This window comes from Carcharodon carcharias (assembly GCF_017639515.1).
Source record: "Carcharodon carcharias isolate sCarCar2 chromosome 37 unlocalized genomic scaffold, sCarCar2.pri SUPER_37_unloc_1, whole genome shotgun sequence".
Lineage (NCBI taxonomy): Eukaryota > Metazoa > Chordata > Chondrichthyes > Lamniformes > Lamnidae > Carcharodon > Carcharodon carcharias.
Window position 1 is genome coordinate 1,308,459 of NW_024470758.1, and position 14,147 is coordinate 1,322,605.

Below are 14,147 nucleotides of genomic sequence, written 5' to 3' on the forward strand. Positions count from 1 at the left end.
GCGCTTCCCAATGCTTTAGCGGCAGGGAGGGAGTTCCCGAGGCGTGTGAAAGGTGCTATATAAATGCAGGCTCTTTGTCCCTCTTACTGTCTCTGTTCAGGACCTACCTGGAAGAGGAAGTGGCAAGTTCCAGGCAGAAGATCAGCCTCCGCAAGGACCTGTACCAGAAGATGAGCAAGGTGGACCCGAAAGCCCCCACCGAGGAGGAGCACAGCCTGGCCGGGGTGACCAAAGTACGCTACATGCAGTGGAGGGAGACCATGAGCTCCACAGCCAGTCTTGGCTTCCGCATAGAAGGAATAACGGTTTGTGAATCGAATTTCCCGCTAGCCTTCTTTCACCTCGTTTCCGTTTTCTACCCCCTTTCCTAACCTCTCTCAATGTACACTCCCTAGTGGAGACCACGAACAGGTCAATCCAGCCCTTGATGCTACCTCCGCAAAAGGAGCTGACCAAGTCTAGACTGTGCCACTCCCACATTACAATGTGGCACCCTGGTCCACCCTAGCCCATACCACCTTTCCTCTCTCATTGAGTGATCAACTAGGGGAAGCCGCTGGGGGGAGCCTGGGGGCTGGAGGGGGGAGGGTAGGGTTGCGGGTCCCCTTAAATTTTCTGTGTATCTTTCACTTTCCTACCATTGGGAATATACCTCCTAACGAGGTATAAAAAGACAGAGTGGGTGGAGGCCATTCAGCCCATCGTGCCTGCCACTCAATAAAGACCACTGGCTGATCTTCCAGCTCAGCTACACCTTCCTGCCATTTTCCCACAATCCGTCAATTCCATTAGTGCCCACAAGCCTGTCGAACTGAATGAACATTGTTCTTTACTAACCACATCACCCTCAAACTCTGAAATTCTATCGTGTTATGATCACTCTTTCCTGCAGGATCCTTTGCCAGAGTTACTAATTAACACTGTCCCATTGCACAATACTCGGCCTGAAATAGCCCATTCCGTATTTGGTTCCTCAACATCTTGTTCTAGAAAACTGTCTAGAATGCATTCCATCAGGTTACATTTGCCAAGTTGGTTCGCTTGGTCCACATGAGGGCTAACATTTCCCAGGATATCCTTGTCTCAGGCTTCCTTCTCAGTACTAGTGACTAGATCAAACATCTACTTGTGCCATTAATTCATCTATCTTATTATAAATGTTTAGCTTTAACTTTTAAGTTTAACTTTTTACTATTTTCCCTTTAGTCTCAATCACTGATACCCTATTACTGTGATTACACTCTCTGATACAATCTGCCTGATTTTATCCAAATCTGCCCCATAACCTTGATTTTACTTTTCAGACTGAAAGATTTATCCTTTCCCAAACCCTTCCTCCCAGGGGTTCAAAGTCCGATTTCCCAGCCTTCGATTCACCAGGTTCCAGTCTGGTTTAAGTGGAATTTGTCCCAATGGAGCAGCTTCCTCTTGCTCCAGTACTGGTGTCAGCGCCCCACGAATTGAAACTCCTGCCTCCCACGCCACTCTTTCAACCATGCATTTAAACCAGGAATCGGCTCGTCCCTGTGCCTGTTTGCCTGTGGCGCGGGTAATAATCGAGAGATTATTACCTTTCCAAATTTGTACCCGAGCCCCTCAAGCTCCCTCAGCAGAATCTCATTCTTTGTTCTCCCGGTGTCATTGGTCCCTATGTGGGCCACAACAGCTGGATCTGTCCCCTCCTTCTCAGAGTTCCTGTCAAGCCACGAGGAGATATCTTGAAACCCGGCACCAAGTACTAAAGAGTCTTTAGGACTCCAGGTAACTCTCCCCCTCCTCGATGTCATGCAATGTCTGCACTTCGGATCCAACTCAGCAACTCTGAGCCAAAGCTCCTTGGGCTGCAGACGTTACAAATGCTCTCCACAAACTCTCACGTTTAGCACATCTCTTGCACTGCCATCTCTGTCTAACCCCATTTTACATATTACATTCATTAAAGCTTAATGGAATTAATTTACTTGGGTTTAATTTTCATTTCATCTAAATGAAATTAAGTAATTTAAACTTAATTTAAACTAATTAATTTAACTTGTTTAGATTATTATTTGAAGAAAGCATTAGTGCGCTAATAGCTACACTAACACCAATTTAAGACAATCAGTCAAGTTTGTAATATGGCTCATTTACACTTGCTAGAAGTGACATACGTACAGGGGGGGACCCATTCTCTGCAAACAAAAGGAATATGTCCAAGCCACTCGCCTTTTTTGAATTACCCAGGAACTTGGGGAGCCAATAGCTCCCCGTTTCTTTCTCCACGGCAACACCTCAGCCAATCAGAATCGACATGCCGACCAATCAGCACCCTTTTCTCCTCTAGTATAAATTGTTGTTGTCGTTTGAAATTTGGCATTCTTGGGTTTGTCCTGACGAATACGAGGCAAAAAGCTTCGGCAACAGGTCACTGTTGTCGGCAATATTAGTTATAGATTAGTACTAGTTGTAGATTCTTAGTTTAAATACTAACCGCTCCAACCTACAAAAACCACTACAATGCTTAAAGCTACCTCCATCCTGCCGCTGCACTGAATTGACCCTTGCACCAAAATTCTCGACTTCCCGCTGTGGTCTGTTTTTACCCCTCTGTGAAGCCCCCCCGAGTTCCATCTGCAACAACACTGGACCACCCGCCTCAATGTCTCCGCTCTGCTGTCCAGAAGCAAGTAACACCCTTCAGTGCGCCACCTCCAAGTGGACGTTACCCGACAAAGCGCAGGTAACGAGTGTTCTGATCCACATTGTGCTCATGGACCATACGACATAAGCATCCCTCCAGACATGAGGCCAGAGTTCGGAGGTGGAGATAGTCTCCGCTTGCCGCAACTATCCACTTGCTGTGGGCCACGGAGCTCAAACATTCGTTGCCCAGGGCATAAACCCTGAACAGATCAGCGAACACCATGTGAGGCAACTCCTGCCATCTGATGAGGGGTCTATCAGTTGGCATTTGATGAGATGATACAGACCCCCAAAGGGCTGATTGGCCACATTCTTTTTTCCTAATCCACTCATTTAAGACCCAAACACATCCCGGAGTCACATGTAGACCAGACCAGGTAAGGACAGCAGATTTCCTTCCCTATAAGGACATTAGTGAGCCAGATGGGTTTTTACAACAATTAGACATTCGACTTTTAATTCCAGATTTTTATTGAATTCAAATTCCACCATCTGCCGTGGCAGGATTCGAACCCGTGTCCCCACTATCCTGGGTCTCTGGATTATTAGTCCAGCGACAATACCACTACGCCATCGCCATCCCCTGGGCTGTAAGGTTCTAAGAAGAGGCCTCTTGTTTTGCAGATGGATAACGGAGCGGTCCATAAAGACTTCAAGCACACAAAAGCCAGGGAACAGATCATCACAACTCTGGTCCGCTTCACTGAAGGCCACCTGGATATCCTGGTAGGTTTGCCCTCCGTCCTCCAGTGACAAATAGCGGGGCCAGGTGGCCACGCCCCATCTGAAGTGATGCATTGAGCATTAACGGTTAAGAATCATCCAGATTAGTGAAAAGCCCATTCAATCCTTGGTTAGCCACTGGGTGTGGAGCATGATTGAATGGATTGGTAGACCATTTAATGCACAGCACGAAAGTGAGCTGCTCTCTGTATCCAGGCCTGATGTGAGAGACAGCTGAGGGTTCTAACCTATTCCATTGTGCATTCGCTCTGCACCGCTCCACAACAGAGTGTCACACCCACGTATAGTTTGGTTGAAAAATGTTTGACGTGTTGGAAATTCGTTTGCAGGGACTTGCCAAAAGCACTGCACAGGAACAAGCTCAGGCAATCCTGAGTTCTCACCACCCCAAGAAGATAATTACAGTTTCCTGCTAGCTTTCCCTGTGTTGTGTTTGGCAACTAGCCTGAAATTTGAAAAACTCTGTCACAGCAGTCATTTATTAAACAGTAGCTAGGGTTGGGCTGTGGCCCTGCAGGTAATTTCTATCCATCTCTTTCTGATGCAACAAAGCAGCTGGACAAATTCAAAGCTTCAATTAACCTGGCCAAGGCTCCATCCCACTACACCGTCCCCACAAACACTCCCAGGACAGGTACAGCACGGGGTTAGATACAGGGTAAAGCTCCCTCTACACTGTCCCCATCAAACACTCCCAGGACAGGTACAGCACAGGGTTAGATACAGAGTAAAGCTCCCTCTACACTGTCCCCATCAAACACTCCCAGGACAGGTACAGCACGGGGTTAGATACAGGGTAAAGCTCCCTCTACATTGACCCCATCAAACACTCTGAGGGTAATTGTTGAAAAGGACTGGCTCCTGCATTATTTTAACCCATTTCCCACACCCACCGTCTAGTGACCAGAGTCAGATTGCCAATTGGTGCCGACTTTGGGACTGGCCCTCGAGGGAGTGGAGTGATTCCCCTCACCGTGTCCTTCTCTAACTCTGCTGGGATAGCTCTTCCATGGGGGTCAAAGGGTCACGGTTGGACAATAGTTTTGTTTTTAGGTTTTGTACGGGCACCTATATCTAAGGGGGGTCGTGACAGATCTTAATCAATCCCTCTGTTTTACAGGAAGGCTACTTGAATCGGTTACAAGCTATCAAGGAGGCATTACAGCAGTCTCAATTTTTCAAGTCTCATGAGGTATGTTAGAGGTTTCTGTAGCATTTGAACACAAGGACGGTGTTCCATTGCTGCAGGATGAAGGTTGTGTGGTGATCCCCGTATTGCACAGTTGGGCTTTCAACTTCTAAAAGAAGGCTTTTCAGACCCAAGCCTTCACCCGGGGTGTCTCCCATACAGCCGCACTGCCCAGGTTACCAGAGCTTGTTATGGGGAAAAAGAATGTGCCCCATTTCACTGTTATAATGTAGGTTAACTCGGCACTCACTGTGCCAGGAACAGTATGGGAGACATGTTACACTTCAATACAGAACAATCCAACGGGAGTAATGGGAAAGGTTACGTCCATTGGGATTGTGTACAATGGGAGTGAATGGGAAGGGGCTTGGGTCCACTGGGATTGTGTACAATGGGAGTGAATGGGAAGGGGCTTGGGTCCATTGGGATTGTGTACAATGGGAGTGAATGGGAAGGGGCTTGGGTCCATTGGGATTGTGTACAATGGGAGTGAATGGGAAGGGGTTTGGATCCATTGGGATTGTGTACAATGGGAGTGAATGGGAAGGGGTTTGGGTCCATTGGGATTGGGTACAAGGGAGTGAATGGGAAGGGGTTTGGGTCCATTGGGATTGTGTAGAATGGGAGTGAATGGGAAGGGGTTTGGGTCCATTGGGATTGTGTAGAATGGGAGTGAATGGGAAGGGGTTTGGGTCCATTGGGATTGTGTAGAATGGGAGTGAATGGGAAGGGATGTGGGCCCATTGGGATTGTGTAAATGGGAGTGAATGGGAATGGGTTTGGGTCCATTGGGATTGTGTACAATGGGGTTGAATGGGAAGTGATTTGGTCCATTGGGATTCAGTACAACTAGAAAGAGTGGGAACCGGTTTGGTCCATAGGAATAGAGTAGACATTCCACTTTATTCACTGTACATATTGAACTAATTACTTGCCTCAAACAATATAATCCACAACAAGTTGCAGCAGGCCACATCCTCTTCTGGCACTATTATTTAGATGTAGTCAAATTCGATGCAGGAAGTGGACCTTTAGCCGGCCTATCATCCAGGCTAACACTCCTCCTGCCAGTACTGAGGGAGTGCTGCACTGTCGGAGGGTCAGTACTGAGGGAGTGCTGCACTGTTGGAGGGTCAGTACTGAGGGGGCGCTGCACTGTCAGAGGGTCAGTACTGAGGGAGTGCTGCACTGTCGGAGGGTCAGTACTGAGGGATTGCTGCACTGTCAGAGTGTCAGTACTGAGGGAGTGCTGCACTGTCGGAGGGTCAGTACTGAGGGAGTGCTGCACTGTCAGAGGGTCAGTACTGAGGGAGTGCTGCACTGTTGGAGGGTCAGTACTGAGGGAGTGCTGCACTGTGTGAGGGTCAGTACTGAGGGAATGCTGCACTGTGTGAGGATCAGTACTGAGTGAGTGCTGCACTGTCGGAGGGTCAGTACTGAGGGAGAGCTGCACTGTCGGAGGGTCAGTACTGAGGGAGCGCTGCACTGTGTGAGGGTCAGTACTGAGGGAGTGCTGCATTGTCGGAGGGTCAGTTATTAAGCATGTCTTAATAACTCCCTTGTAGCACGTCCATTCACACCAATCCTTAAAGGTGCCAGGAGAAGTTGATAAACTGGTTTTAAACAAATGTGTGTTACTTGCATTTATTGATAGAGGAATAGATGTTAAAGCGAAGAGTTAACGCCAGAACTTTATAAATCAGTGGTTAAGCCTCAGCTAGAATATTGTAGACTGTTCTACTTGGAACTCGGTCACGGCAGGAGACTCCCAGGGGAACAGCAGGAAGGCTTTAGAGATGTCCTCAAAACACCCCTGAAGAGGTCAAACGCCCCCACTGACACCTGGGAGTCCCTGGCTTGTGACTGACCACAATGGAAAAGGCTCTTTCCGGACGGCACTGGGCACATCGAGAGACTTGGTCAGGAACGTGCAGAGGTGAAGTCAAGGCTTCGGAGAGAGAGAGAGAGAGAGGGCACAAACCTCCAAAGATCCCATCTACCCAACCCTTCACGGACCACCTGCCCAGCCCACCCTCTGACAGAGTCCGCCGATCGTGCCTCAGTCACCTCAGAACCCACCGAACCGGGGTGGAAGCAAGTCATCCCCAATCCTGAGGGACTGCCTAAGCTAGGGAGCAAATGTGGACCATTCTCGACCCCACACTTCAGGCAAGACGTAAAAGCCTCAGAAAGGGTACAGAGGACGTTTAGCAGGGTGTTAGCAGCTGTGAGGGACTTCAGTTATGAGGTGAGTTTGGAGAAGTTTGAACTGTTCTCCCTTGGAACAGAGAAGGTGAAGAGGTGACTGCAAGGGGGATTTGAAGAGGATGTGAAGCTTTGATGGAGAGAAGGACAGAAGGGGATAGAGAGAGAGGGAGAGAAGAGGGAGGGCGAGAGAGAGAGAAGGGGATAGAGAGAGAGAGAGAAGGGGATAGAGAGAGAGAATGAATGAGAGGTAGAGAGAAGTGGGGAGAGAGAGAAGGGGAAGAGAGAGAGGAGGGGGGAGAGCGAGAGAGAGAGAGAGAAGGGGAGAGAGAGACACAGAAGTGGGGAGAGAGAGGAGGAGAGAAAGGGAGGGAGAGATAGAGACACATAGAGAAATGTTCCCTCTGGGGAGCAGGCCAATAACAAGAGGTCAGAGATTTAAAATCATTGGTAAAGAGCCAGCACAGGCACGACAGGCCGAGTGGCCGCCTTCTGTGCTGTTAGCATTCATGTTTCTCTGAATAGTTGTTGGTAGAAGTGCCATACAGCACTGCACTGAGGAATCCAAGCTCTAGCCCCAGTCCGTGCTGAGGTTGATGATCTAAGCTGGGTTGAAGAGAGGCTGAGAACCTGCATTTCTATAGCATCTTTCACAGCCTCAGGATATCCCAAAGTGCTGTAAATCTCTTTGAGAGGAGGAGGGAAATTAGAATCTTACAGCACAAAAGGAGGCCATTCAGCCCATTGTGCCTCTGCCAGCTCTTTGAAAAAGCTATCCAATTAGTTCCATTCCCCCATGCTCTTTCCCCCACAGCCCTACAAGTTTCTCCTTTTCAAGTATTTACCTTCACTGTGGCTGGGTCGAAGTCCTGGAACCCCCTTCTTAACAGCGCTGTGGGTGTTCCTACACTACGTGGACTGCAGTGGTTCAAGAAGGTGGCTCACCACCACCTTCTCAAGGGGCAATTAGGGATGGGCAAGAAATCCTGGCCCAGCCACTGATGCCCACATCCCATGAATGAATAATAAAAAAAAAACATTTCCCCTTTGAAAGTTCCCATTGAATCTGCTTCCGCCGCCCTTTCAGGTAGCGCCTTCCAGATCACAACAACTCGCTGTGTAAAAATAATTCTCCTCGTCTGGTTCTTTAACCTATTCTCTTCAATCTGTGTCCCCTCTGGTTACCAACCTTCCTGCCACTGGGAACGGTGTCTCCTTATTTACTCTATCAAAACCGCCCCATGATTTTGAACCTCTCAATTAAATCTCCCCCTTATCCATCTCTGCTCTGAAGAGAACCACCCCGGCTTCTCCAGTCTCTCCGGATTAACTCAAGTCCCCTCACCCCTGGCCCCGTTCGGGTAAATCTCCTCCACACCTTCTCAGGGGCCTTGACATCCTTCCTAAAGTGCGGAGCCCAGAGTTGAACCCTGTACTCCAGTTGGGGCTCACCAGTGATTTATGAATCTGGCGTGGCAGCCTTTTGTACACTGCTCCTCTACAAGCAAAGCCATACATTCTGTATGCTTTTTCAGACATCTTTCTCAAGCTGTCCGACCATCTTCAAGGATCTGTGCCCATATCCGACCAGGTCTGTTCCTACCATTTTTAAAATGGTGCCATTTTAGTCCATATTGCCTCTCCTTATTCTTCCTTCCATCATTGCACGCTGCTCTGTGTTAAACTGTATCTGCCGTTTGTCTGCCCATTTCAAGTCCATGTCCTTCTTGAGTGCATCCCCCCCCTTCAACGTGTGCCTTTTCTTCCCCATCCCAGCTTATTGGCAGCTCCCTGCTGTTCATCCACGAGAAGAAAGGACGGGTCAACATCTGGATGATCGATTTTGGGAAGACGACGGGCCTGCCGGAGGGCCAGACCTTGCAACACAACCTGGCCTGGGAGGAGGGGAACCGGGAGGATGGTTACCTGCTAGGACTCGACAACCTGCTTGGCCTCTTCTCCGAAATTGTGGCCAGGCAAGCCACCCCGACTGAACCAAGTGGCCAGGACTAGGAGAGGTCGTTGGCCCAAGTAGGGAGGGGCAGTTTCAACCTAGCAGACACCAGGTGAATCATTTCATGGCCACATGTTGAATGCTATGGAGGGAGATTACCTGATTGGTCTCTGCCAGCGTATCTAACAGAATAAAGCTGCCTCTACACTGTCCCCATCAAACACTCCCAGGGCAGGTATAGCACGGGGTTAGATACAGAGTAAAGCTCCCTCTTTACCGCCCCCATCAAACACTCCCAGGACAAGTACAGCACGGGGTTAGATACAGAGGAAAGCTCCCTCTACACTGTCCCCATCAAACACTCCCAGGACAGGTACAGCACGGAATTAGATACAGAGTAAATCATCCTCTACACTGTCCCCATCAAACACTCCCAGGACAGGCACAGCACGGGGTTAGATACAGAGTAAAGCTCCCTCTACACTGTCCCCATCAAACACTCCCAGGACAGGTACAGCACGGGGTTAGATAGAGAGTAAAGGCCCCTGTATATTTGAATCCAGCTGTTGACAGAGCAGTGAGACCCAGATCTGTTTCGTGGAGTGTCTGATGACAGGTTTATTCCCAGTGGCAATTCTCCTCATAACACACTACCCTGTGTTTCCACACTGAAATACTTGACACTACAGTAGCATGCAAGGACTAATAGTGTTTTTAGCAGCAACGCATCGTAAATTTGCTTCAAGGTTTCCCATAACTCCAGATAATCATCGAATATCGACAAATCTCCGCGCTTTGAATCCTTGTTTAGGCAAACGTGACTTCAATTCTGGGGCAATGTTCATGCTTGGGCGGCTTTTGTGGGAAATTCGGCTAATTGGGCAGGTTTAACCGCTGTCGTCGGACTTCATTACAATGGTATTGAAGGTCAACGCTTTGGTCTTTCGAAACGATTTGCTGCCAGGCTTCAGTCAGAGCTGTATATATACCTCAGGTTCCAGCAGGTGTGTGAATGCTCCCTCGGTCAGAAGGTATGCAAAGGATCGGAGAGACCACCCCAGTTCGGAGCCAGGGACGAGGAGGTGGTTGGGGAGTGGGGGGTAGCGGCAGACAGGAAGGGACCAAAATGGTAAATCGCTAGTTTGGCCCTGGTTGGAGTGTTGTGTCCCACTCCAGGCACCGCGCTTTAGGAATGGGTGTCAAGGCCTCGGAGAGGGTGCGGGAGGGAGATTTACCGAAATGGGACCAGGGACGAGGGGGCTTCAGTTCACGCGGAGAGGCCGGAGAAGCCGGGATTGTGCTCTTCAGAGCGGAGAAGGTTAAGGGGCAGGTTTGATCGAGGTGTTCAACATCAAGAGGGGGGTTTTGGACAGAGTAAATAAGGAGAAACTGTTCCCAGTGGCAGAAGGATCAGTAACCAGAGGGGACAGGGATTGAAGAGAAATCGGTTAAAGGGCCAGAGGGGCGGGGGGGAGGTGAGGAGAATTTTATTCTATATAAACGCAGGGAGTTGTTGTGATCCGGGAACTCATGTCCTGATGGAGTAGGGAGATGCAGATTCAATAGGAACCATCTCCCGCCCCTCTGCTGAGGCTCAGGCAAGGGGTATAAGGTGCCTGAGGGACGAAGGATCGCCACAATCCCGCTCCCTCCGCACAGGGAGGGAAGCCAGCACACAGTGGGAGAGGGGATATGCAGCTGGTGTGGGAGCAGTGGGTTTACACTGAAGCATCTGTTCGCTATACAAGCAAGTTACCTGCACGTAAATACTTGTTCTCTTTAAAGAATCATTAAAACACTCTTCGCATGCGGCACTTTCATATTATGAGTATTATATAGTATCATTAGGATGGAGGTGGTCTGCGAATGTTAATCCATTTGAAAAGGTGTCTTTTAAGCCAAAAAAGGTCTGAGGGCCACTGCCCTGGTGGAAGGGCTAGCACCAAATGTGAGAGGCTGAATGACTATCCAGAGTGTAATTTTGATAATCTTGTGGACACAGATTAAAGAGAAACAGTTTAAATGACACTCCTTTCAGCCTTGCTCCTGTCAATATGTCTCAACATGAAAATATCCACGTACCCTGGGAGAGGAGGAGCTGGCTGTCAATGCAATGAACGTGAGTGTAATGTCCAAATGTGCAGCCTCCACTTGTGGTGTACACACCCTGTGTAAATATATTCAGTTTGTCTTCTTCAGAATTAAACAGAAAGCACATGAATTTGCCTGGAATGTTAATTACCTTCCCTCCCCTGTACAAATCCACTCCACATTACTGCGTGACAGAGTGAGGGAGATGGATTAACATCAGTAAGAATAGAGTCAGTAACACAGGGTTTGGTGGGGGAGGAGGAGGGGTTACTGAGTGACAGTGTGAGGGAGCTGGATTAACATCAGTAGAGATACAGTCAATAACACAGGGTGCTGGGAGGAGAGGGGTTACTGAGTGACAGTGTGAGAGTACTGGATTAACATCAGTAGAGATATAGTCAACAACATGGGGTGCTGCGGAGAGAGGGGTTACTGTGTGAGGGAGCTGGATTAACATCAATAGAGATACAGACAGTGACACAGGGTGCTAAGGGAGAGGGGTCACTGAGTTACTGTGTGAGGGAGCTGGATTAACATCAGTATATATAGAGTTACAGTCAGTAGCACAGGGTGATGGGGGGAGAGGGGTTACTGAGTGACAGTATGAGGGAACTGGATTAACATCGAGATAAAAGCAAAATACTACGCATGCTGGGAAACCGAAACAAAAACAAAAATTGCTGGGAAGACTCAGCATGTCCGACAGCATCTGCGGACAGGAACACAGTTAACGTTTCGAGTCCTTATGACTCTTCATCAGAACTAAAGAGGAATAGAAATGTGGTGAAATATAAGCTGGTCAAGGGGTGGTTAAATAGCAGGCCAGTGATAGGTGGAGGCAAAGGAGAGATTACCAAAGATGTCATAAACAAAAGGACAAAGGGGTGTTGACGGTGGTGATATTAGCTAAAGGATGTGCTAATGGTGAGATTAAGGGTAGAAAGCAGGATGAGCAAGGTACAGAGAGCCCTAGTGGGGGTGGGGTGGGGGGAAGGGATCGAAATAGGCTAAAAGGTAGATAAAACAATGGATGGAAATAAATTTTAAAAATAGTAAGAGAAATGTGTGGGAAAAGAAAATATAAAAAAAAATAATAATTATTAGAAAAAAGGGGATCAAAAAGTGGGTGAGGATGGAGGAGAGAGTTCATGGTCTGAAGTTGAACTCAGTGTTGAGTCTGGAATGCGGGAAAGTGCCTAATCGAATTATGAGGCGCTGTTCCTCCAGTTTGCTAGGGGAATCCTTGTTGGTTTCTTTTCCTCTGCTTTGGAATATGTGTAAATTCAACGGGTTACCACATCTGTTCTTCACTGGAACGTTCAGCTTCACTGGAACAATGCAGCAGGCCAAGAACGGACATGTGGGCATGAGAGCAGGGTGGAGTGTTGAAATGGAAAGCGACAGGGAGGTCTGGGTCATGCTTGCGGACAGGTCGAAGGTGTTCTGCAAAGCGGTCACCCAGTCTGCGTTTGGTCTCTCCAATGTAGAGGAAACCGCATTAGGAACAGCGAATGCAGTAGACTAAATTGAGGGAAGTGCAAGAGAAATGCTGCTTCACTTGAAAGGAGTGTTTGGGCCCTTGGACGGTGAGGAGAGGGGAAGTAAAGGGGCAGGTGTTGCACTTTCTGCGGTTGCATTTAACATCAGTAGAGATACAGTCAGTATCACACAATGCTGGGGTGGGAAGGGTCACTGAGCGATAGTGTGAGGGAGCTGGAGTAACATCAGTAGAAATACAGTCAGTATCAAAGGGTGCTGGGGGGAGAGGGGTCACTGAGCGATAGTGTGAGGGAGCTGGATTAACATCAGTAGAGATACAGTCAGTAACACAAGGCGCTGGAGGAGATGGGTTACTGAGTGACAGTGTGAGGGAGCTGGATTAACATCAGTAGAAACACAGTCAGTAACACAGGGCGCTGGGGGGAGAGGGGTTACTGAGTGACAGTGTGAGGGAGCGGGATTAACATCAGTAGAGATACAGTCAGTAATACAGGGCGCTGGGGGGGAGGGGTCACTGAGGGACAGTGTGAGGGAGCTGGATTAACATCAGTAGAGATACAGTCAGTATCACAGGGTGCTGGGAGGGATCACTGAGTGACAGTGTGAGGGAGCTGGATTAACATCAGCAGAGATACAGTCAGTATCACAGGGTACTGGGAGGGGCGGCCGTCACTGAGTGACAGTGTGAGGGAGCTGGATTAACATCAGTAGAGATACAGTCAGTATCACAGGGTGCTGGGGGGAGAGGGGTTACTGAGTGACAGTGTGAGGGAGCTGGATTAACTTCAGAAGAGATACAGTCAGTATCACAGGGAGCTGGGAGGGGTCACTGAGTGACAGTGTGAGGGAGATGGATTAACATCAGTAGAGATACAGTCAGTAACACAGGGTGCTGGGGGGAGAGGGGTTACTGAGTGACAGTATGAGGGAGCTGGATTAACATCAGCAGACATACAGTCAGTAACACAGGGTGCTGGGGGAGAGGGGTCATTGAGTGACAGTGTGAGGGAACTGGATTAACATCAGTATATATACAGTTACAGTCAGTAGCACAGGGTGATGGAGAGAGAGGGGTTACTGAGTGACAGTATGAGGGAACTGGATTAACATCAGTATATATACAGTCAGTAGCACAGAGTGGTGGGGGGAGAGGGGTTACTGAGTGACAGTATGAGGGAACTGGATTAACATCGAGATAAAAGCAAAATACTACGCATGCTGGGAAACCGAAACAAAAACAAAAATTGCAGGAAAGACTCAGCAGGTCCGACAGCATCTGCGGACAGGAACACAGTTAACATTTCGAGTCCATATGACTCTTCATCAGAACTAAAGAGGAATAGAAATGTGGTGAAATATAAGCTGATTAAGGGGTGGTTAGATAGCAGGCCAGTGATAGGCGGAGGCAAAGGAGAGATTACCAAAGATGTCATAAACAAAAGGACAAAGGGGTGTTGACAGTGGTGATATTAGCTAAAGGATGTGCTAATGGTGAGATTAAGGGTAGAAAGCAGGATGAGCAAGATACAGAGAGCCCTAGTGGGGGTAGGGTGGGGGGAAGGGATCGAAATAGGCTAAAAGGTAGAGATAAAACAATGGATGGAAATAAATTTTAAAAATAGTAAGAGAAATATGTGGGAAAAGAAAATAAATATGATAAAGAAATTATTATTAGAAAAAAGGGGATCAAAAAGCGGGTGAGGATGGAGGAGAGAGTTCATGGTCTGAAGTTGAACTCAGTGTTGAGTCTGGAAGGCGGGAAAGTGCCTAATCGAAATATGA

The 14,147-nt window shown here is 48.3% G+C and overlaps 1 protein-coding gene across 1 annotated transcript in view; it reads left to right on the forward strand.

Moving 5' to 3' along the window:
* The window catches only part of LOC121274587 (inositol-trisphosphate 3-kinase B-like), a 51,367-nt gene extending 42,283 nt beyond the window's left edge, over positions 1-9,084 (forward strand). Inside the window, exons 4-7 of the mRNA XM_041181918.1 lie at positions 101-305; positions 3,307-3,408; positions 4,547-4,618; positions 8,597-9,084. Of these exons, the coding sequence (XP_041037852.1) occupies positions 101-305; positions 3,307-3,408; positions 4,547-4,618; positions 8,597-8,833 (616 nt within the window). The 3' untranslated portion in view covers positions 8,834-9,084. The remainder of the gene's footprint in view (positions 1-100; positions 306-3,306; positions 3,409-4,546; positions 4,619-8,596) is intronic.
* Positions 9,085-14,147: the final 5,063 nt, after the last annotated feature.